This window comes from Chrysochloris asiatica, unplaced genomic scaffold (assembly GCF_000296735.1).
Source record: "Chrysochloris asiatica unplaced genomic scaffold, ChrAsi1.0 scaffold00138, whole genome shotgun sequence".
Classification (NCBI taxonomy): domain Eukaryota; kingdom Metazoa; phylum Chordata; class Mammalia; order Afrosoricida; family Chrysochloridae; genus Chrysochloris; species Chrysochloris asiatica.
Window position 1 is genome coordinate 8471079 of NW_006408656.1, and position 19719 is coordinate 8490797.

General features: G+C 50.9%; 2 protein-coding genes across 3 annotated transcripts; both read left to right on the forward strand.

Moving 5' to 3' along the window:
• Positions 1-589: 589 nt before the first annotated feature.
• On the forward strand, positions 590-12919 carry LMBR1L (limb development membrane protein 1-like). Of its 2 annotated transcripts, none has more exons than XM_006870086.1 (17): positions 590-1006; positions 3668-3752; positions 4842-4875; positions 5880-6019; positions 6205-6308; positions 6901-7024; positions 7649-7717; positions 7822-7886; positions 8531-8603; positions 8687-8770; positions 8858-8934; positions 9480-9557; positions 9735-9808; positions 10039-10129; positions 10221-10287; positions 11976-12137; positions 12324-12919. In XM_006870086.1, the coding sequence occupies exons 1-17, from the start codon at positions 935-937 to the stop codon at positions 12389-12391; spliced, it is 1467 nt and encodes a 488-aa protein (XP_006870148.1). In that variant the 5' UTR covers positions 590-934; the 3' UTR covers positions 12392-12919. The 2 variants fall into 2 exon arrangements, with proteins under 2 accessions (XP_006870148.1, XP_006870149.1); XM_006870087.1 differs by having other exon boundaries at positions 637-1006; positions 9795-9808; positions 12324-12902.
• A 1888-nt stretch (positions 12920-14807) lies between these two features.
• Positions 14808-19236, forward strand: DHH (desert hedgehog). Its single transcript, XM_006870088.1, has 3 exons — positions 14808-15370; positions 18078-18339; positions 18611-19236. Exons 1-3 carry the CDS (start codon positions 15068-15070, stop codon positions 19234-19236), a joined length of 1191 nt encoding a protein of 396 aa, XP_006870150.1. The 5' UTR covers positions 14808-15067.
• Positions 19237-19719: the final 483 nt, after the last annotated feature.

Consider the following 19719-nt stretch of genomic DNA (forward strand, 5'->3'; position numbering starts at 1 on the left):
GATTGTTGTGTTATGAAGAGAAAAAAAGTAACTTTAAAGCGCTATACGTAGCAAGTAAGTGGTCAATTAATGCTTGACATGGCCACAGACAAGCATAATACACAATGTGAGCACTTCCTCACACAGAGAATCAGAAAGATATTTCTGTAATTCTCTATCCAGTTTTCTGTAGCACACATTAGGCCTTCCTCAGAAATGACTAAATAGAGTAAGTACTCCTGGCAAGGGGTGCCCTCCCCGCCGCCGGCACCTCAACAAAAACACTTTAAGCACATGCTGCTGCTATTGGCCTTGGGTTACTGGACAGTAGTACCTTTCTGAACCTACCTGGTACAATCACATCTTACCTGGCTGGCCTGAGCCAAAGGGCTCATTTAACCACCTACAAACAAAAATCTTAACAGCTTCTAAAATTCTTAACCGTCACAGGTGAGTGAGACGGTTGCTTAGTTTTAGAAGGAGCACCCGTAGGTCCAAAAGAGCCCGCCTCCTTCCACGGGAAAAACCTATCAGCGCTCCTCCAGCTATGAGCGGTCGCTTTCTAGGAGCCAATGAATTCTGCTGGCTGGAAGGAACCTGCCCATCCGTTGTGTCGTCATTAGGTCTCTTAAAAACTAGAACAAGGGCGGGCGCTTCCTAGTAGCTAGGTTGGAGGCGGGTGTTTACGTTGGAAAGTGACCGCGGCCCGACCTTAAAGGGAAGGAAGCAGAGGAGGGCCTCAGCCCTTTAAAGCGAGGCGCGGTGGAACCTGCCCCTTTAAGGGCGGGGCGTCCCGACGGCTGAATCTGAGACCCAGATTACCCGGAGTTTCCGTCGCAGGTTGAGAGTAAAGAAGCTCCTTGGCTGGGTCCGGGTGCTTGGCGGCGGTGGCTTCATCCCCGCTTGTCCTCCCCGGGCCCGGAGAGACCCCTACCCCAGTCATGCTGAGCAGAGTATGGAAGCAGCTGACTACGAGGTGCTATCCGTACGAGAGCAACTATTTCACGAACGAGTCCGCGAGTGTATTGTGAGTGGGGGCCCCGGGTAGGAAGGGTTAGGACCGCGGTGGAGAGAAACACGGTGTTTGGGGAGAGTAAGAAGTTCGGGTTGAAGTGCGACCACCTGGACTCAGAGGGCCATCAGACCTCTTGGACCCAGGGCGAATGACTAGGTTCCCAGCAGAGCTGAAGTGTCGGTCGGTGCCTCAGCTGGGGAGTCCTAGATCGCATCAACTGGGTCCCTGCGCGGCAGACAAAGCCCGTCGGTTTCCGTTCCTCTCTGCGCGCCCCTCCCCCTCCCACTATCCCCACCTCTTGGTGTTCGTGGGCGCGGGTCTTCGAGTATTTGAACCCGGTTATCGGAAACCCTGTACAGCGTCGCTATGGGTCGGAACCGACTCGACGGCACTTAACAACAACAACAACAAATCTGCACTTGATAGTCTGGCGAATCCGCAGGAGTCTGAGGGTCTGGTAGAAATGGATTTAGTTGGGGGCAGGTTTTACATTAAACTGAAATTTAGTTAAGAGCAAACTTAACTGGTGTGTGATAAATGGGAGACACGGTCACACTCATCTGGATTCCAGGAAAGACTTAGGAGTTGTAGGGGTGGCAGTGGGAGGAGCTGGGACTTGGTCAGTCTCCCACTTTGAAAGAAAGGACTCTTCTTGGGGGTGGATTCTAATATGTAGATATGGGGAACAACTCAGGTCTCCCCTCCCTTACTGCTGTTCGCTAGAAACCCTTGTGAAGCTGGTTTCCCTGCTTGCCAGCCAAGGATTTTCCCCTGTGAGTGGTTCCCATCCCCTGCTAGTTCTCTAAAGGGTCTTCTGTTTCTTATTCCCTCACTGTGACCTAAAGTAGAAGCTGAACCTACCACACAGCAATGGACTCTTCACTCTGAACCCTGAACATTCAGCTGAGCTTAGGGACTCACATCTTCCTGCTTTGAATTCTCATCTCCTTTCTCCTCTGTTCCCTTTTCAGAGTTTTCTAGGGTAGGCCACCCACAGCTCCATCTCCCTCCCTCCCCCAAAAATATTAAATAGAAAAAAAGAAAAAGAACAGGTTTGAACAGTAGAAGTGTTAGTGAAGTGGACCACTGATGGGGTGAGACGCCTTTTTTTTCTCAGACTGGGGTCTAGTCTGCCCTGGGCAGCCTCAGATTGGAAGAGTGGATAAAGTGAGTCCCCAGTACGTTGCTAGATCTGCCCTTGTCTGTGAGGACTTGAAAGTAAGGAATGTATCAGGCCCTGTATGGGACTTCAGTTGAGGCCTATATTCAGGAAGACTTCCTTGTGTGTTCTTGGAAGATGGTCCCACATGGTAGGGTTGGCAGTGTTGTGCAGGCACGCCTAGGCCTTGAGACATTGTAGGGCCCAGGGCCCACATTCCTAGGGAAAGGGAGGGATGAGGCCTTGGACAGAGAAACTGCCTCCTGGGTGTCTCCTCCATCCTTTAGTCCTGTTAATGGAAGACATCAGTGCTGTTCCAAGGGCAACCTGGAGGTCTCTGGTGCCTTCCCCATCTGGCTCCTATCCGTTGCTCTAGAGAACAGCCACGCTTCCTTTGGAAATGTTGGAACTGCGTGGAACTCCAGCCTGACCTTTTGAGCCCTCCCACCTTCCTGGCTATTACGCAAGACCAGGGCAGAACACTGGGCTGTAAAACTCTGATAGCTATAATCCAAGTGACTTCTTCTACTCTGCTTTCCTGTTGTCAAAAGCTACACCTTTGTCCCAGACCTATGACTCTCCTGGCTTCTTTCTTTGCTGTATAGATAGCTACATTCAGATTCCCTCTTGGAAAGACCCATGAGACTGATCCTACCTTCTTGGCTGATCTCAGACACAATAGAATGTCTTCTTGAGATTCTGGCTATGATTGTGGAACCAAGCAGACCAGTGGGCAATAGAAGCTTCCTTGGGGTAGGATAGGGATGAAGCATATTCCAATTAGACTGGCCAAGTTCTGCCTTAACTCTATTGGAGGTCCAGTCATTTAGGGATGGGACAGTTCCTGAGAGGCTTGACCCTGGAATTGAAGCCATCTGAGGTAGGGTCTGGGCCTGACTGCCTTTAAGAAGACTGATGTCAACTCTAGAAACTTTGTAGGTGTTGGCCTCCAATGAAAGCTTCCTTTTAGGGGCAGAGGCTTAAATGAAGTTCTGTCTTGATCCAGAGAAGACCTGATCTTTCAGAGTCCCCAAATAAATATAGAGTAGAAGTTCTGACTTGGTCTAGGAACATGAAGATTCAATTCCTGCTGTTCTTCTTCTGGAGTGTGGGTCAAGGTGGTGGTAGGGGGAGGTGGGAGAAGTGTCAGGACAATGTAGACATTTCCTTCCTTCCTTCAAATCTGCTGCTCTTTCTAGTGATGTGCTCAGACTAAATTCCCTATGGTTCTCTGACCTGTTTCAAGAATATGTGCATGTGGATCTTTTTCTCTGGGTAAAGTGATTTTCTCCCAGAAAAACCCTTGTAGGGCTGGGCATGATGTAGTTTCCCCAGGTGCATGGACAGCCCTAGTTTTGTCCTTCTTGGAGTCCTAACTAGAAGTACTGGGAACAAAGATGGAACGCCTGGAGCCTTGTTTGGGCCAGTGACCCCATGGAAAAGCAGTGCTGCCCTTAGGACTATGGATTGTGCTGGGAATTAGTCTTCTCATCCCAGTCCACACTCTACCACAGATCTCAACTCTTCTGTTTGCGACACTCTACATCCTCTGCCACATCGCCCTGACTCACTTCAAGAAGCCTACTGAGTTCACAACAGGTACTTGTAACTTCCCTGCCTTCTGCTTGCCTTCCACCATCATTCTGGTTACCATGGGCCAGCCTCAGGAGAATGAGCCTGTGTGGCATTGGGAAAGGAGAGATGGCTGCGCTGGGCTGGGCTGGGCTGGAGCCTTTGCTTCTTCAGCCTCCCTTTCCCCACAGGCAGGAAAGTCTAGGTGGAAGTGTCGGTATGTGACTAATAAAGTCACTGAAGCAAGTTATGTAACTTTTCTGATTCTCAGCTTCAACCTCTACAAAAGGAATATAACATAGTCTCTCCTGCCCATCCATTGGTGTGGACCAAATGATCTGGTTAATGTAAAAGCCCTTATGAACCTGAAGTGGGCAACTGCAGGGTGACTGCCATCATGCCTATAAGTTCTATGTCATCTGTCATCTCTTCTCCTACTACTTTCAGGACCAGAGACCTCCCTGACTATTGTGGCCCCAGGCCCTAGTGATGATGACTTTTCTCTTTATAGAGAGTCTAAGTGTGCTCACTTTGGAGCTTTCCTTTTGTAAGCATTGTAGAGTTGTGGGGGGGAGGGGGCGCAAGCCCAAGCCTGTCCAGATCATCTTGTCCTGGCCCCAGTACCAGATGTCCTGTCTTGGCACCAGCCTTTCCTCCTCTTAGGATGGCTTCTTGAACCTCCATGCAAGAAGGCAGCTACCCCTCAGTGTAACTTCCCTGAGGACTTTGTGAATTTCCCTTCCCTTCTTCCCGCTCCCATCATTTCTCTTCCCTGCACCCAGCTACTCATATAACCAACCTCACAGACCAATTGATTCTTGTATTTTGAGCATATAAAGAGGAACCTGCAACAGGAGAGATTAAGTGGAAGGGAGAGAATTTCTGGGGCCAGGCTCTCTTCAGCTGAAACCAATGATCTTTAATCTGCCACCTTGGCCAGAGAAGAGGTTGTGGGGCCCACAGTATAACAAAGCCTCTTGTCCAACCTTGCCTCTGTGAACCCAGGTCCTTCTTTCCGGGGTGGTGAGGGAGCAGGGGTGCACACAGCAGCACAAATAACTCTCTGAACTGCCCACTGATGTCTCCTTCTTTCTTGTGCCTCTGTCCCCTTTATAGTGGATGATGAAGATGCTACAGTCAACAAGATTGTGTAAGTGTCACCGCCTCAGCATGTGGGGATCACTGGCCTGAGGAACTAGGGTCTAGGGAGGCCTCTCCAGCTGAGGGGAGGGAAGGGAAAGGATGCCACAGAAGCAGAAGCTTCCGCTGTATGTCTTGCTTCTTCCGGCTTTACTCCACCCTTGGGATGCTTGGAAAAGCTGCTGTTCCTGTCTCCCTGGTTTAGCTGGGAGCTTCATAGGCAGGAAATGTCAGCTGGGGTCTGAGTCACCAGAAATGGCTCCAACTTGGCTTCACCTCTCAGCAGCCAGTGGGGAGTGAGTGGAGTGGGAATGCAGACTGATGGGGTGCAGTGGATGGAGAAGGTGGAAACCGCCCCAATGGAGGAGCATGCTTGGTTATGAGAGGAAGGCTTTCCCTCTCAACTGCCATTGTTGACCAGCACATACAGAGATTAGAAACACATACAGATTAGAAGAAAACCCCTTCCTTCCCCTCTGTGGACCAATGGGATCAAAGCATACTTTCTTGTCAGCTGATGCAACCCAAGGCAAAGACCTTGGCCAAGAAGCTAAGTTTCAGCTTCCTCTCACCTCTCAGTCTAGTACTTTCCTGTAATCATGGCCATATAGGATGGCCTGGTCTGATTCAACTGAAGGAGGCAAGCTCAGAAATCCATGTCCCTAAGCAGGGAAGATAGCCAAGTCACTCAGATTTGGCATCATGCCTGGCACACCCTACAGGCATGTACAGTAGGACTATATTTCTGGGGACAACCTAGGCGAATAACTTGGCAGGTGCCCAAGTTCCCTGAATGTCAGAGGTTTTACCCATCCTATGTGCCAAGGCTTCACTAGAGGTAAAGGGCAGGGTTGGGGTGGGGGCAGTGGGCATAGCCCCCAACCAGACAGCTCCTTCCTAGGTCTGTTACTGCAGTAGCACACAGGTATCCTTGGGGATGACTTGAGTTGCATGGCACAGGGTACAGAGGGTGTGAGCTAAGCCAGAGCACTCACTGTTCCCTTCTCTGCCCAGGCTCGAGTTGTGCACCTTTACCCTGGCAGTGGCCCTGGGTGCTGTCCTGCTCCTGCCCTTCTCCATCCTTAGCAACGAGGTACTACTATCTCTGCCTCGGAACTACTACATCCAGTGGCTCAATGGCTCCCTCATCCATGGTGCGTGGCTCCTGGTTGCAGCTTGGGGTGGGGAGAGGGAGCAGATTGGATTAGGCAGACCTGGGCAGCCTGGGCCTATCTAGTCATATATGACCCTGGCCCCTGTTATCTCCCCCACCACATCGTCAGTTGCCTGGGGTTGGGCCCTATCTGCTCTGCTTACCATACCTCTCTGTATGCTCTAGGCCTCTGGAACCTTGTTTTTCTCTTCTCCAACCTGTCCCTCATCTTCCTCATGCCATTTGCATACTTCTTCACAGAGTCTGAGGGCTTTGCTGGCTCCAGAAAGGTGAGTAGAAGCTATCTTAGTCACAGTTCAGGCAGGAAACAAATTCCACTCAAATAGTTCAACTGAAGAGATTTCTTCTTTTTTGTCTCTCATCTTTTTTTTAACTGAAGAAATCTTTAGTAAAGACACTATACATAGTGTCTTTATTTAATAAATAAATACAAGTCTTATAAAACTGAGTTAAGGGAACAAGTTTGAGGCACTATGATAATCACCCCTAGACCTGAAGACACAAATAGTTTCTGAAACCCACTGATAGTTAAAGCTGGGGAGACAGAGTCACCCAATGGAGAAGCTTCTCAGAGGGATTCAGTCACTGCCAAAACCCTGTTGTCAAAGGGGGAGAAAATACAGGAACAATAGTCCTTTCTGTTCTCACCTTCCATTCCTGTTGAGGCTTCCCATTGGCCAAACTGAATTTGAGGGCAAAGAACTTGGGTGATGCAAACTTCAGAGGTCAGCCTCCCAGGGAAGACAAGGATGGATAATGAGTCTAGGGAGGGGGATATCAAGTGAAGAGTACGTGGAATTACCCGGGGGGGCGGACAGAGGGATCTCTCCACCCCCCCTCATGTTTTGTCTTCTCCTGTAGGGTGTACTGGGCCGGGTCTATGAGACGGTGGTGATGTTGGTGCTCCTCACTCTGCTGGTGCTGGGCATGGTGTGGGTGGCATCAGCCATTGTGGACAATAAGGCCAGCAGGGAGTCACTCTATGGTGAGAGGCTCAGATTCCTCCCTGCCTCCCAGGATAATTGACTGTATTTCCTTGAAGGTCAAAAAGGTTGGCGTTCCTTAGACTGAAGTTTAAGCTGATAGAATTTGAGCCAAATCCAACCTGCAGAAAAGTTTCCCTGGGCTTATGCAATGTTTAAATACCATCAAGCAGGTTCTGACTCATAGTAACCCTGTATAGGGTTTCTGAGGACTGGCTAGTGAGCTTGAACCACCAACCTTCCTTGCAGATCAAATTGACCTTATAGTCCAGTGTTTGTCCTACAGTGCCACACCAGGAATATATATATATATATGAATCAGTTGGTAAATTTTAAATTTGAGACATTTCATGTTATCAAATTTCTGGTTTTGCTTGACAAGGAAGAGGATCTGGCCACACTAGCCTCTGGTGACTGGAGCCAAATAGGGTATAGTATCTCCAGTTTGCTGTCGTCCCCACCATTCCATCTTCTACTAACACTAGGTCATCTTTCCTGATTGACAGTACTTGCCAATCCCTATAAGTTTTGAATTGTGTGGTAGGCCTCAACTCTGAGACCTATCAGCCCCTAGTAAGCAGGAGGAGAGAGACAAGCTGGCTTGCCTCTTCTTTCTTCACCTGCAGACTTATGGGAGTACTATCTCCCCTACCTCTACTCCTGCATCTCCTTCCTTGGAGTCCTGCTGCTCCTGGGTGAGTGTTCAGGGACCAGTGTGGAAGGCAAGGGAACCAGAGGGTTGGGGAAGGGAAGTGGTGGAGACAAGGGTCTGGTGGGTGACTGGCTCCTGTCTCCACAGTGTGTACTCCACTCGGTCTCGCCCGCATGTTCTCAGTTACTGGGCAGCTGCTGGTCAAGCCCCGGGTACGTAGTGCTCCTCACCCATTGATCCTGCCGGGCAAGTATCCTGCGAAGCTAGAGCCAAACCATGAAGCAGGTTGTGTATTATGCTTTGGGAGCCAGACTTTCCCAATCAGGCACTGGGGCCTATGTTCGCCAAAAACCCTTGCGCACGTGTAAGCCCATGTGTGGCCTCTACTAAAAAGGTTACATTTTAAACATTAAAGGAATTCCAAGTGTGACTATGGAGGAGATAATTCTGCAGGCTCCAGAGCAGGACCACTGCTCACCATCTTCCACCTTTGTGTGAGTTAGAGAGGGGTGTCCTTTCCTTAAGGTACTTTATTTCTATTGATTGGAAAAGTAGAATAATGATGTACAAATCTATGATATCTATTTTGTGAACTCTGCCTCCTAGGGTTGTGTAGTACACAGCTTGCAGAGGGCCAGAGCCTTTGTTGGCTTCTGTATCCTTCACCCACATCATCTGAAGGTTGTCACCAGACACAAGGCAATTGAGAAGGATTGGATAAAGAAGCTGGCCACAGGGTGGTAGATGAGGGCTAAGGGAAAGACTGGGACTATGGAACCCTGGGATGAACCAGGTTCTCCTGGGGCTCTTAGGATGAGGAAGCCTCTGACAGTTTCACCCTTGTCCCTGTCCCAAGCTTTTGGAAGACCTGGAGGAGCAGTTGTACTGCTCAGCATTTGAAGAGGCAGCTCTCACCCGCAGGATCTGCAGTGAGTAGTAGTTCTCCTTAGCTGGGGTTGAGAAGCTGAAAGACTGAAGGAAGAGGGGATAACATCGTGTTCTTTTCTCCCAGACCCCACCTCCTGCTGGCTGCCTTTGGACATGGAGCTGTTGCATAGACAGGTCCTGGCTCTGCAGACACAGAGGGTCTTGCTGGGTATGTAGGTTGGTAGGGTTTCTCCAAGGAGGACAGCCCCTCTGTCCAGCTACCCTTGCTAACAGGCTGCCTCATCTCCCTGCACAGAGAAGCGCCAGAAAGCTTCAGCCTGGCAGCGGAACCTGGGTTATCCCTTGGCCATGCTGTGTTTGCTGGTGCTGACGGTGGGTACACCAGCCTTGGTGTGTGTGTGTGGGGGGATAATCCCTTGAACTTTGAACCTACTCAGGGAGGAGGGAGGAGATGCAGAGACTTGACTATCATCAATAGTAGTTGCCATTCACTGAGTGTGTTTTGTGTTCTGCCCTGTGTTGAGTATAAATGTCCTCGTTTTGCAGATGACACAGGTTAGACCCACAGATGCACTGGTTTGCCTTGAGGTGAAAATGAGATTGAAATGCAGCCCATCCCCGCTTTCCATGTCCTAGACTCCCATATAGGTCTTGTAAGTCTGAAAGAAGAGGTTCCGTTTTCTCTTGATTCCCATGGACTGTCTGTCTGCAATCCTTTCACCTGGAGAGGCGCATCTTATAATACCCTCCAATATGATCTATTGCTAGCAACAGACAATATTGAGGAGGTGTACCACAAGGCTAAATGGAAGCAGAGCTAGTCTTGGAAACCGAATATTTAGCCAGAGCCCCTGTTTTTCACATTTGACTGGGTAGTACCTCTATGGGCTGGTATTCAGTGACCTTGACTCACACAGGGCCTGTCTGTGCTCATTGTGGCCATCCACATCCTGGAGCTGCTCATCGATGAGGCTGCCATGCCCCGGGGCATGCAGGTACAGGCGGCCCTCCCACTATGACATTTCTCCTGGGTTTGGGCTAATGGATACATGTTTTGGGGAGGGCTTAAAAAGGCTGGGACAAGGGGACATAAACTGAAACCAGATAGAAGACTGGGTACTAGGTGGTGCTGATGGTGGAAAACCCTACAATGACATGGCTCCATCTTTCAGGATCCCTCTCTGGGCCAGGTCTCCTTCTCCAAGCTGGGCTCCTTCGGTGCTGTCATTCAGGTCATACTCATCTTGTATCCTTCTGGAAACCTATCATAGCCTCTGTTCTCCAAACCTGTCTCCTTTGGGACTCTCAGCAGAACTGTGGTGGGATTGGTGGGGAAGGAGGCAAGCCTTTACCAACGTTGGATTCTGAAAGAAAGACTTGATTTTTAAAGAAGGGCTGGGGGAGTGAGAGCTGTTCCTTTTGAGATGAGGTATAATTCCTTGGGAGCTGGCCAGTTCTTCCCTAACTCAATGGCAGTTATCTGATGGTGTCCTCAGTCGTGGGCTTCTACAGCTCTCCACTCTTCCGGGGCCTTCGGCCCAGATGGCGTGACACGGCCATGACGCAGGTAGCTGTGAGGGAATAGGGAATGGTGGGCACTATGTGCTGCCAGTTCTGCTACCCTCCCCTCACCTTCCCCTTTCCCTACTCCCACCCAGATCATTGGAAACTGTGTCTGCCTCCTGGTCCTAAGCTCAGCACTTCCTGTTTTCTCTCGAACCCTGGGTAAGTAGCAAAGGAATTGGTTTCTTTGAGAGCCTACTGGTACCAGGCAGGTACTTTATGTACTTGTTGTCTCTTCAATTCCCACAACAAACCCATGAGGAGGTATTATCCTCATTATACAGATGGGGAACTGAGGCTCTGTAAGTGCCTATGCTGAGCTTCGAAGTAGTGTTGATTCAAAGCCCTTACTTTTTCCATTTGCTATATCCCATTACCTCCCCTGTTTATTTCCATGATTTTTCGGTGAGAAAGAAGCACCACTCTTCTCCAGATCTTCAAACGTTGTCCTTTTAAAGATGAGAAACAGGAGCTAATATTGATTGATCCAGAGTTATACAGCTGGTTTGAGGCAAAGTTGGGCTAGAACCGGTGTTTTTGTCACAGACTGGAACATTAAATACTATGATCAGCCCTGCTCCCACCTTCTTTGGAGATGTCATCTGGAATTGCCTGGTAAAGTCCAAAAGTATAACCAGTTCACCCCAAGGTAGTATGGGAGCTACACAAGTAACAACCCCTCCTTGTCAAACCATCATTCACATGGGGGAACTTCAGAAAGTTCATGGAAAAATGGAATTAAAAGATCATGGATTTGTTGTTTTTTTAACTTTGAAGATCTGAATTTTTTTGAAGCCCCCCTTGTGTATTAGAAATGATTTAGTATTTAAATCCAGTTCTTTTTAGTTAAGTTTATATTCTTTCCACTTGTCCATTTATGTTTATGCCATGAGGTTTTAGGAGGAAACTAGGCTTGTGGGTTTACCAGTTAGTCCCTTTAGGTTGGGTGCAGGTAGGAATATTTTTAAGCAGTGATAAACACCCCACAAAGGGCCCCAGTTGTACAATGGTGAAGCACTACTAACTAAAAAATCAGTAGTTCAAACCTATCGACAACTCTGTAGGCAAAAATACCTGGTTTCTATAAAGATTTACAACCTAGAAGATCCCCATGGGCCAGTTCTACTGTGAGTCAGAATTGACTCAAAGGCAGACAGCAGTAAGGGTCCCAGAAGATTCCCTGCTGGAAAGATTGCCCATTTTAACCATCCCAGAGGCAATCTGCTTTCATAAAGATTACAGCATTGAGGAGGTACCACATGGCTAAATGGAAGCAGAGTTGGAATTGACTCAACAGTACCTAACAACATTATTATTAAGAGCTCGGTAAATGTTAGACCTCCCACCTGGCACGATATAATGCTATATGTATGTTGCTTCATTGGTTCATCACAGCTCCATTATGTTTTCCATCGATGAGAAAACTGAGACACAGAGAGTTTAAGGAACTTGCTCCAGACCACTCAGATAGTTAGGGGTGGAGTTGTGATAGGAACCACAGCAGCTTGTTTAGAGTCTGAGCTCTTAGCCACCACATCATTGCTGTCTTCTAAAAAACTTGGTAACCAGCGTGTAGGTTCCTGACCCAGGGAGCTCCTCAGGACACCTGGAGTCAGAGGGGGCCCCGTGGGAGAGAAGATCCCAGACTCTGGAAGGGAAGTTGGAGCAAGCCTAGCTGCTGACACTTTCTGCAACAGCTCAGGCTTTGGGAGGTGGATAACTGATGCCCAGAAGCAGCCAACCTTTCTATTGCAGTGTTGAGATGTGGCCACAGGGAGGCAGCAGAAAACTGGGCTCTGAGTAGGGGAGGGGCCTGGAGCCCACCTCTCATCCAGGCTTTTGTGCTCCAGGGCTTACTCGCTTTGACCTGCTGGGTGACTTTGGACGCTTCAACTGGCTGGGCAGTTTCTACATCGTATTCCTCTACAATACAGCCTTCGCAGGCCTTACCACGCTCTGTCTGGTGAAGACCTTCACCGCAGCTGTGCGGGCAGAGTTGATTCAGGCCTTTGGTGAGAGTGGGTGGAGGATGCGGGTTTGTGAAGTGGTTATCAGGTGGGGCCCTTCTGGAACAGGGAAGATTGTTGCAGTAAGGGAAATGGCATGTAATGAACCTCATCCATCTATTTGTGACTTGGTTTCTTGTCCCTGAGAGACAGGACCTGCGCCCTACTTTTAACTACGTCCCTCCTCTCCAGGGCTGGACAGACTGCCGCTGCCTGTCTCCGGTTTCCCCCGGGCATCTAGGAAGACTCAGCACCAGTGACCTACAGCTGGGGGTGGGAGGGAGCAAACTGGACACTGCCATCTACTACCCAGGCTTGGAGGGGAGCCTCCATGGGTGGGTGGACCTCAGGACCTGGAATCTGAGCGAGTGGGTGACAGAGGGGAGTTGAGCCATCTGCACTGTTGCAAATCTGAGCCAGAGTTTGGGACCAAGCCCCCTGCTTTTTAAACTTAATGTGGACCTCAGTATGTGGTGGGGTTGGGTGATTACCTCTGGCTCCTGGTCCCAAATCTGTTTACACATCAATCTGCCTCAATGCTGTTCCGGGCTTGGCCCATAGTCATGTTTACATGATTTGATGTGCAATAGGGAGGGGTAGAACAGGGGATGGTCTTGGCTGGGGGCAGACTTGGGAGGCAGGTTGTCTCCTTTGCCTTGGCCCAGCAGAGTCTAAGCACTGAGCTCTTCTGGAGGGGCTTTGGACAACCAGAGAGGCCGCGAACATAGGGAGGAAGAGGCCGGAACCATCAGCAATAAAGTTGATCCAGGGTTTGCTTTTGTTTTTTTTAAAAGGGCCTGTCTCTGTGTCTATTTGTCTGACCCCATCAACTGAGAGAAACAGGGGTCCTGCCCACCATCTTTTTCTTTCCCCTCCACCTGCAGCCTTAGTGCCCTTTGGGAACCTGCATCTGGTGTTAGGTCATAGAATTGGGTAGTGTGATGCTCCTTGTTTAAGCTGTTGCTAAAAGCTGACTGGTCCCCTGACTCTTATACAGAAACATGGACTGATTCTATAATTTGGGTGGTGGGGCTAGAGGGGCATTTTATGTGCTGTCAAGTTGGTTCCTACCCTTAGCAACTTGGTATAGGGTTTCTGAGGAGCAACTGGTTAGCTTGAACTGCCGACCTTGAAGTTCAGATAGTTATGCCATCTGGTGCATTAACCCACAACGCCACACCAGGACTCCCAGAAGGGCACAGGAGTAGGATAATGGCCCCTTACCCCACGCCCTTGGTCCTAGCTGCCATGCCCTCCCTGACTTGACTTAGAGCACACAGCTTCTTGAGACACCATTTACCTCACAGTCATTGCATGTACAGTTAATATGACAATATTATTACAAATGGCAGGGGGCATGAGGAAGGGGCAGCTTTTTCTAATGCATACAGGGTTGCTGTGAGTGCTAGTCATAGAACTAGATGAAGGGAGAGTGAGTATGGAATTCAGACAAGTGTAGTTTCCAAAATACTTCGCTGAGCACCTTACTGTAGGGCAGACACTGTTCACCATGGAGACACATGAGAAAAAAGCTTGTACTCAAGAATTGCCAGTCTAGAAAAGGTGACATCATTCTAATATGGTGCCACAATGGCAGTTGGTTCTCAAGGACATACAGAGGTGGGCAGTGTCCGGATATCAATGAAATCTATTATCCCTTCTCTAAGAAATGAAAGTTTCTTAGAGGAAGTGATTATTTAATAGATTGGTGGGTGAAGTGTTGTAGGTTTAAACTCTCTGAGGTAAGACCTGAGTGTCTGGATTCAGAGCCCTAGGGAGTCCAGAGTGAGAGAAGGCTAGAGGGGTGACTAGATGGGTAGTGGTCAGTAGCCCGTTAAAGATTTAAGGTTCTAAGTATACACTGAAGTCCTCCAGCAGCTTCAAATTGTCAAGTTATTTGAAAAGTAGACAGCTATTGAGTGTAAGTGTCTGACAAGAGGAAGAGGGGCAACAGAAGTTCAAAGTGCTAAACCAGAACATAGCTACCAAGCTCTCTGATTTTGGAAGCGCCCAAGGGACGCTCCCAGCTGAGGACTATAAAGCAATTAAGGAAAATGGTCCCCTGGTTCTCACTCCTTTCTGTCCTGGTTACTATGGAAATTGGAGATAAGAAAATGGGGCCAATTTGGAGAGGAACACAGCAGAGCAAGCAGGAAAACTTTGGTTGGGTGCCCCAAAGGCTTAGCTGACCTTGGGCAGCAACTAAAACAGAAGGCAGGTAGCCAGAGTATGTATCCATTGGGAGATCAAGGATCCGATTCAGGTATCCTGCAAGGATGGTTTGGTGAAACCTAGGATTAGAGGTGGAATCCTGTTGTGGCGATGTAGGATAGATAAGTACTGAACTGCTACCACAAGATTGGTAGTTCAAACCCACTAGTCCCTGGGAAACCCTGTACGGGGTCGCTATGAGTTGTAACCCACTCGATGGCACTTAAGAGCAACAATAAACCTTGGAGGTAGAAGGATGCTTAGATAGCTAATCATCCAAGTACAGTAAAACTACTGTGATTTCTGAGATTTCCAGAATGGGACATATTTCAGTCGTGAAATGGACCAACAGTGACTGGCTAGAGCCCCCGCCCCAGTGGGAGGGGGCGGGACCGCCCTGGGAGAAGGGCAGGAGGCGGGGATAGGGGCCAGTTGAGGCGGAGCCGGGCGTCCTGGCAGCGTCGGAGCCCAGCAGCAGAGTCGAGCTGGGCTGGCACATACTCACGACCCCCCTTCCCTATGATGGCCAGTCAGTAGCAGGTCCCAGACACTCCAGGGGCATGTAGGCAGAGCTAGTTGCAGCCAGGTGTGCAGAGCCACAAGCGCTCTAGGGCATTAGAAGCAGCTCTGTCTGCTGTGCACTCTGAAACCTGGGGAAATGCCCAACTGACGGGCGAACCTGTGAGGACAAGACCGCTACCCTTTGGCCCTAGTCCGCTGCATCCATGGCGCTGCCCTCTAGTCTGGTTTCCCTGTGTTGCTTGGCACTTCTGGCACTGCCTGCGCAGAGTTGCGGACCTGGCCGGGGCCCAGTGGGCAGGCGCCGATACGTGCGCAAGCAGCTAGTGCCGCTTCTCTACAAGCAGTTTGTGCCTAGTATGCCTGAGCGGACCCTGGGTGCCAGTGGGCCAGCCGAAGGAAGGGTGGCAAGGGGATCAGAGCGCTTCCGGGACCTTGTGCCTAACTACAACCCGGACATCATCTTCAAAGACGAAGAGAACAGTGGCGCTGATCGCCTGATGACGGAGGTAAGGAGAGTCTCCCCACCTGCACCAGGACCTTGCCAGCTTCTGCACTATCCTGTGTCAGCCAGGGAGGGTGAGCTGGGCGTCATTTACACAGATCTTAGTCCCAAAGGCCAACCCACCACTCTACTCTCCTTCTTCCTTACTCCCCCCCCCCCCCCCCAAATACCTGCTGGCTGGACTGAGCAGTCAGGAAGGATTCCCAACAAGGAAAGGCTAGGATGGAGAGCGGGAGGAGGGACTAGTGAGAGTGAAGCTGAGAGAGACAGTAAGGGCGGGGAAAGGAGGATGGCGGCAGGCGAGACGGGAAATGGCTGAGGCGTGGACCGGGGGTCAGCCACCGAGCCAGGCAGGAAGGGCTGGGGTGAGCTGGGGGCCAGGGGGCCAAGAACTGGCTGGGCACCAAACAGAAATTTCTACCCTTAGCCTGGCTCCTGACCTCACTGGAAAATCTCCATGACTAAAGAGATGGAATGGGACTGGGTAGGGGTCAGGTCACCAGATCATCTACCTGAAGAGATGATCAGGAATTGTCTGTGGCTGGGGGAAGTGTCCTGGAATCAGGGCAATGTGATTCTAAGGTCTAAATGTCCTTGATGAGAAAAACAGATGGGTCCACCTGTGAATCAAAATGCTTCTATGACCCATCAAGTTCAGGGCCTTTCCTTGAAATTCAAGTAAATTCAGCTACCATGTATTGAACATCTGCTCTAGATCTGAGCTAAGCCAACCTAAGGTGAGGTGAGCAATATAACTTGGGAGAGAACCACCTCTGGCCAGTGACAAGTATCAGAACTGAAAGGGAACTTAGAGGTCACATTCCTCTACTTCTTCCCACCCTCATTTTACCTCAGAGCTGGGCCCAGGAGGAAAAGTGATTTAATCAAAATCTCACCACTAATTAGTGGCGTGACTGGGACTAAAATGCTGGACTCCTGATTCTAAGTCCTATACACTTTCCATTACACCACCTAATTGTGTATGAGGTGGGAGAGATGGGGGGGAGAGGGAGGGGTACGGATTTCCTCTGATTAATTGCCACAGTTTTCCAGGTTACTTTGTCTGGAAAACCTGTCCAGGGGAAAAAGAATCCCTTCTTGCTCCTACCCTGAAGTCTTCTCCTAGCCAGAAATTAACAAGGAGACACTCAATCTACCTTTTTTGGCTAAGGAACATCCTGGCCTTGTCCGTCCTTCTGGCTGCCACCTGCAGCAGAGATGGGCAGACCAAGGGACAGGCCCAGGGAGACTGGCAGACCTGGGAACCCCCCTTAGTCCAGCTTATCTCCCACACCCTGGCTGCAAAAGGCCTCTATTGAGTTGGCTCTGCACTGGGCTGCTGCCCCCGCAGGTCAAGGCCCTTGGGCCTCCTTAGGGGACCAAACGACAAGATGTTGGAAGGAGTTACCACTTTTCCTGTTCTTTCCTTCCCCTACCCCCAACTCTGGAGGTGTGGAAGACTCAGAAAGTTGGCCAAGGGCAAGGGTCCCTCTAGCAATTAAGAGAAAGCCAAGTCTGAGGAGGTGAGAAGTCGAAGGGGAAAGAAGAAAAGGAAGCTGTCCTCTCTCAGTCTCCTCCCACAGTGTCCTCCGGCTGTGATGCCCGCCAAGGTCTCCGACTCCCAGGCCCAAGCTGCAGAGATAACCATGGTCTCACTCCCCCGGTGCAGGCTTTCAGCCCCTGCCTCCTTTCCTCCTGTCCACTCCCACCCTGCAGGTCCCATCCTCCCACCCCCTCTACACACACACACACACACACAGAGATTAGTGTAAGGGCAGCTTCCGTTACTCTCAGGTGCTGCTCCCACGTCTTTCTGGTCTGCATCTGGGACCTAGATGAAAAGCTGGAGACGCTCAGGGTTGGCAGAGCCCTCTCTGGTACTAGAAGGGCTGGCCGCAGGGGGGGAGGGGACATAGCGGGCCAGGGCAGGGATGAGGGGCGCGGCTTTCTGCCCTTTCCTCTCTCTGCGCTGGGGCGGCTGAAAAGCGCCTTTGTGGCCGGAGCTGCTGAGTCCGCTTCTCCCGACGCGTCCCCGGCCTCGACTCGGGATTCTCGCTTGGTTAAGTCATCCCTGAGAATGGTCATTGTACTTCGTGCAGCCCCCGCCACCCAACCATTTTTCCAGTAGCTTTGATTCCTCATGACTCTGCTAGGGCACCTCTGTGGGGGGTACCCAGACCATGAAGGGGTTAATGCTAGGGGCCGAAAGGAGGAGGAAGGAAGGAAGGAAGGAAGCAATGCCCGGTGCCAGGGAAGGCAACGAAACAAAAGATGAATCAGACGGAGGGAGGGTGGCTGGGGCCTGGGGCGGGGGCCAGGGCCAGACTGAAACAGGGTCTCCTCTCGGGGAGTCAGACTGTTCAACATCTCCCTGACTTCTCCCCGACCCCCCTCCCCCCCCCCGCACGCCGCCCTCTTACCTCTGACCCAGGTTGAGCCTATCTCCCAGACTGGTGGAAGTTAGTACTAAAAGTGGGGAAAGAGCTGTTTGAGCTGTCCCGTCTCAACCTAGAGGTTACTCCCAGTTCTCAAACGACCCTCTGCTCTGGAAAGGGAGAATACAATGGCAACGACATCTATTCAGATTCTCATTTTCCAGGACAGTAGAAAACTAGGAGGAAGTGGAATGGGGCTGGGAAAACAAAGAAGAGTCCAGTCACCTCCTGCATCCACTGGGAGAGGGGAAGACTGACCCTCTTATTCCTCACCAGCGTTGTAAGGAACGGGTGAACGCGCTGGCCATTGCTGTGATGAACATGTGGCCAGGAGTGCGCCTGCGGGTGACTGAGGGCTGGGATGAAGACGGCCACCACGCACAGGACTCACTGCACTACGAAGGCCGTGCCTTGGACATCACTACGTCCGACCGAGACCGCAATAAGTACGGGTTGTTGGCGCGCCTGGCAGTGGAAGCCGGCTTCGACTGGGTCTACTATGAGTCGCGAAACCACGTCCACGTGTCGGTCAAAGCCGGTACAGTAGGCGGAGGGTGGTGAGGTCCGCCTGAAGTGGGGCTCCCTCTGGGAAACTGAGGCTGCATAGTCCCATTGTGACCGTAGGGGAGGCCAAGCGGGCGTTTGTATTGTAAAACACCCTCTGTTTGGGACCCAATCAGTGAGAAATTGCAAGTTGTCCCAGTACTGAGGTCTGTGCTGATCTTGACCCACATCTTTGAGAATCTAATCTGTACCAATGTTCTGGAACCAGTGATTTTGATCCAACCCTTCTTTCTTGTTTCCTGTAGATAACTCACTGGCCGTCCGGGCAGGCGGCTGTTTTCCGGGAAATGCCACTGTGCGCCTCCGGAGCGGCGAGCGGAAGGGGTTGCGGGAGCTGCATCGCGGTGACTGGGTACTGGCCGCAGATGCGGCAGGTCGGGTAGTGCCCACGCCAGTGTTGCTGTTCCTGGACCGAGACTTGCAGCGCCGGGCCTCCTTCGTGGCTGTGGAGACTGAGCGACCCCCACGCAAGCTGTTGCTCACGCCCTGGCATCTAGTGTTTGCTGCTCGAGGGCCGGCACCTGCGCCAGGTGACTTTGCACCGGTGTTTGCACGCCGGCTGCGGGCGGGGGACTCGGTGCTGGCGCCTGGTGGGGATGCACTTCAGCCCGCGCGCGTGGCCCGGGTAGCGCGGGAGGAAGCTGTGGGCGTGTTCGCGCCACTCACGGCGCACGGGACGCTGCTGGTCAACGACGTCCTGGCTTCGTGCTACGCAGTCCTGGAGAGTCACCAGTGGGCACACCGCGCCTTTGCACCTTTGCGCCTGCTCCACGCACTGGGGGCGCTTCTCCCTGGCGGAGCTGTACAGCCGACTGGCATGCATTGGTACTCTCGGCTTCTCTATCGCTTGGCTGAGGAACTGCTAGGCTGAGCGCTCCAATCATAGAAACTTCGAGGCGCTAGCCAAGACTGGTGCATGGACTGAAATCTGGGATGATGCTGATCGGATGGAAGGAAGGAATAGAAAGAAGGGTAGTAGGGCAGTATGGAAACTGTCTGATTTAGCGGCAACCTCGAGCTGAGAGGAGGTGACCCCAGGTCCTAGGATAATGAGGTTGATGGTGGGCATTCCCTGAGCAGGATTATTTAGCCTTTTCTTCCATAGTACCTCAGTCCCACCCCATAAATTTATTTTAATTTTCTATTTATGAATTGTAATATAATGAACCACTTGCCCAGCCTGGGTAGGTGAGGGGCTGGAGCACAGCGATAACAGTCAGAGCCAGCCAATTTGACATCTGCATTTTCCTACAGATGGACTAATAAAGGGAAGGCTTCGGGGAGCTTATTGGAGAACACCTCCATTCCTGATTTGGGTAGGGAGGGAAAGAAGGGGACCAACCCCCAGTGAACA

Coding starts and splice junctions, on each gene's coding strand:
- LMBR1L (XM_006870086.1), top strand. CDS start 935: ATGGAAGCAGCTGACTACGAGGTGCTATCCGTACGAGAGCAACTATTT. Junction 8,604..8,686: donor TCTCACCCGCAGGATCTGCA/GTGAGTAGTAGT, acceptor CTTTTCTCCCAG/ACCCCACCTCCTGCTGGCTG. Junction 8,935..9,479: donor TGTGTTTGCTGGTGCTGACG/GTGGGTACACCA, acceptor TGACTCACACAG/GGCCTGTCTGTGCTCATTGT.
- DHH (XM_006870088.1), top strand. CDS start 15,068: ATGGCGCTGCCCTCTAGTCTGGTTTCCCTGTGTTGCTTGGCACTTCTG. Junction 15,371..18,077: donor CTGATCGCCTGATGACGGAG/GTAAGGAGAGTC, acceptor ATTCCTCACCAG/CGTTGTAAGGAACGGGTGAA. Junction 18,340..18,610: donor CCACGTGTCGGTCAAAGCCG/GTACAGTAGGCG, acceptor TGTTTCCTGTAG/ATAACTCACTGGCCGTCCGG.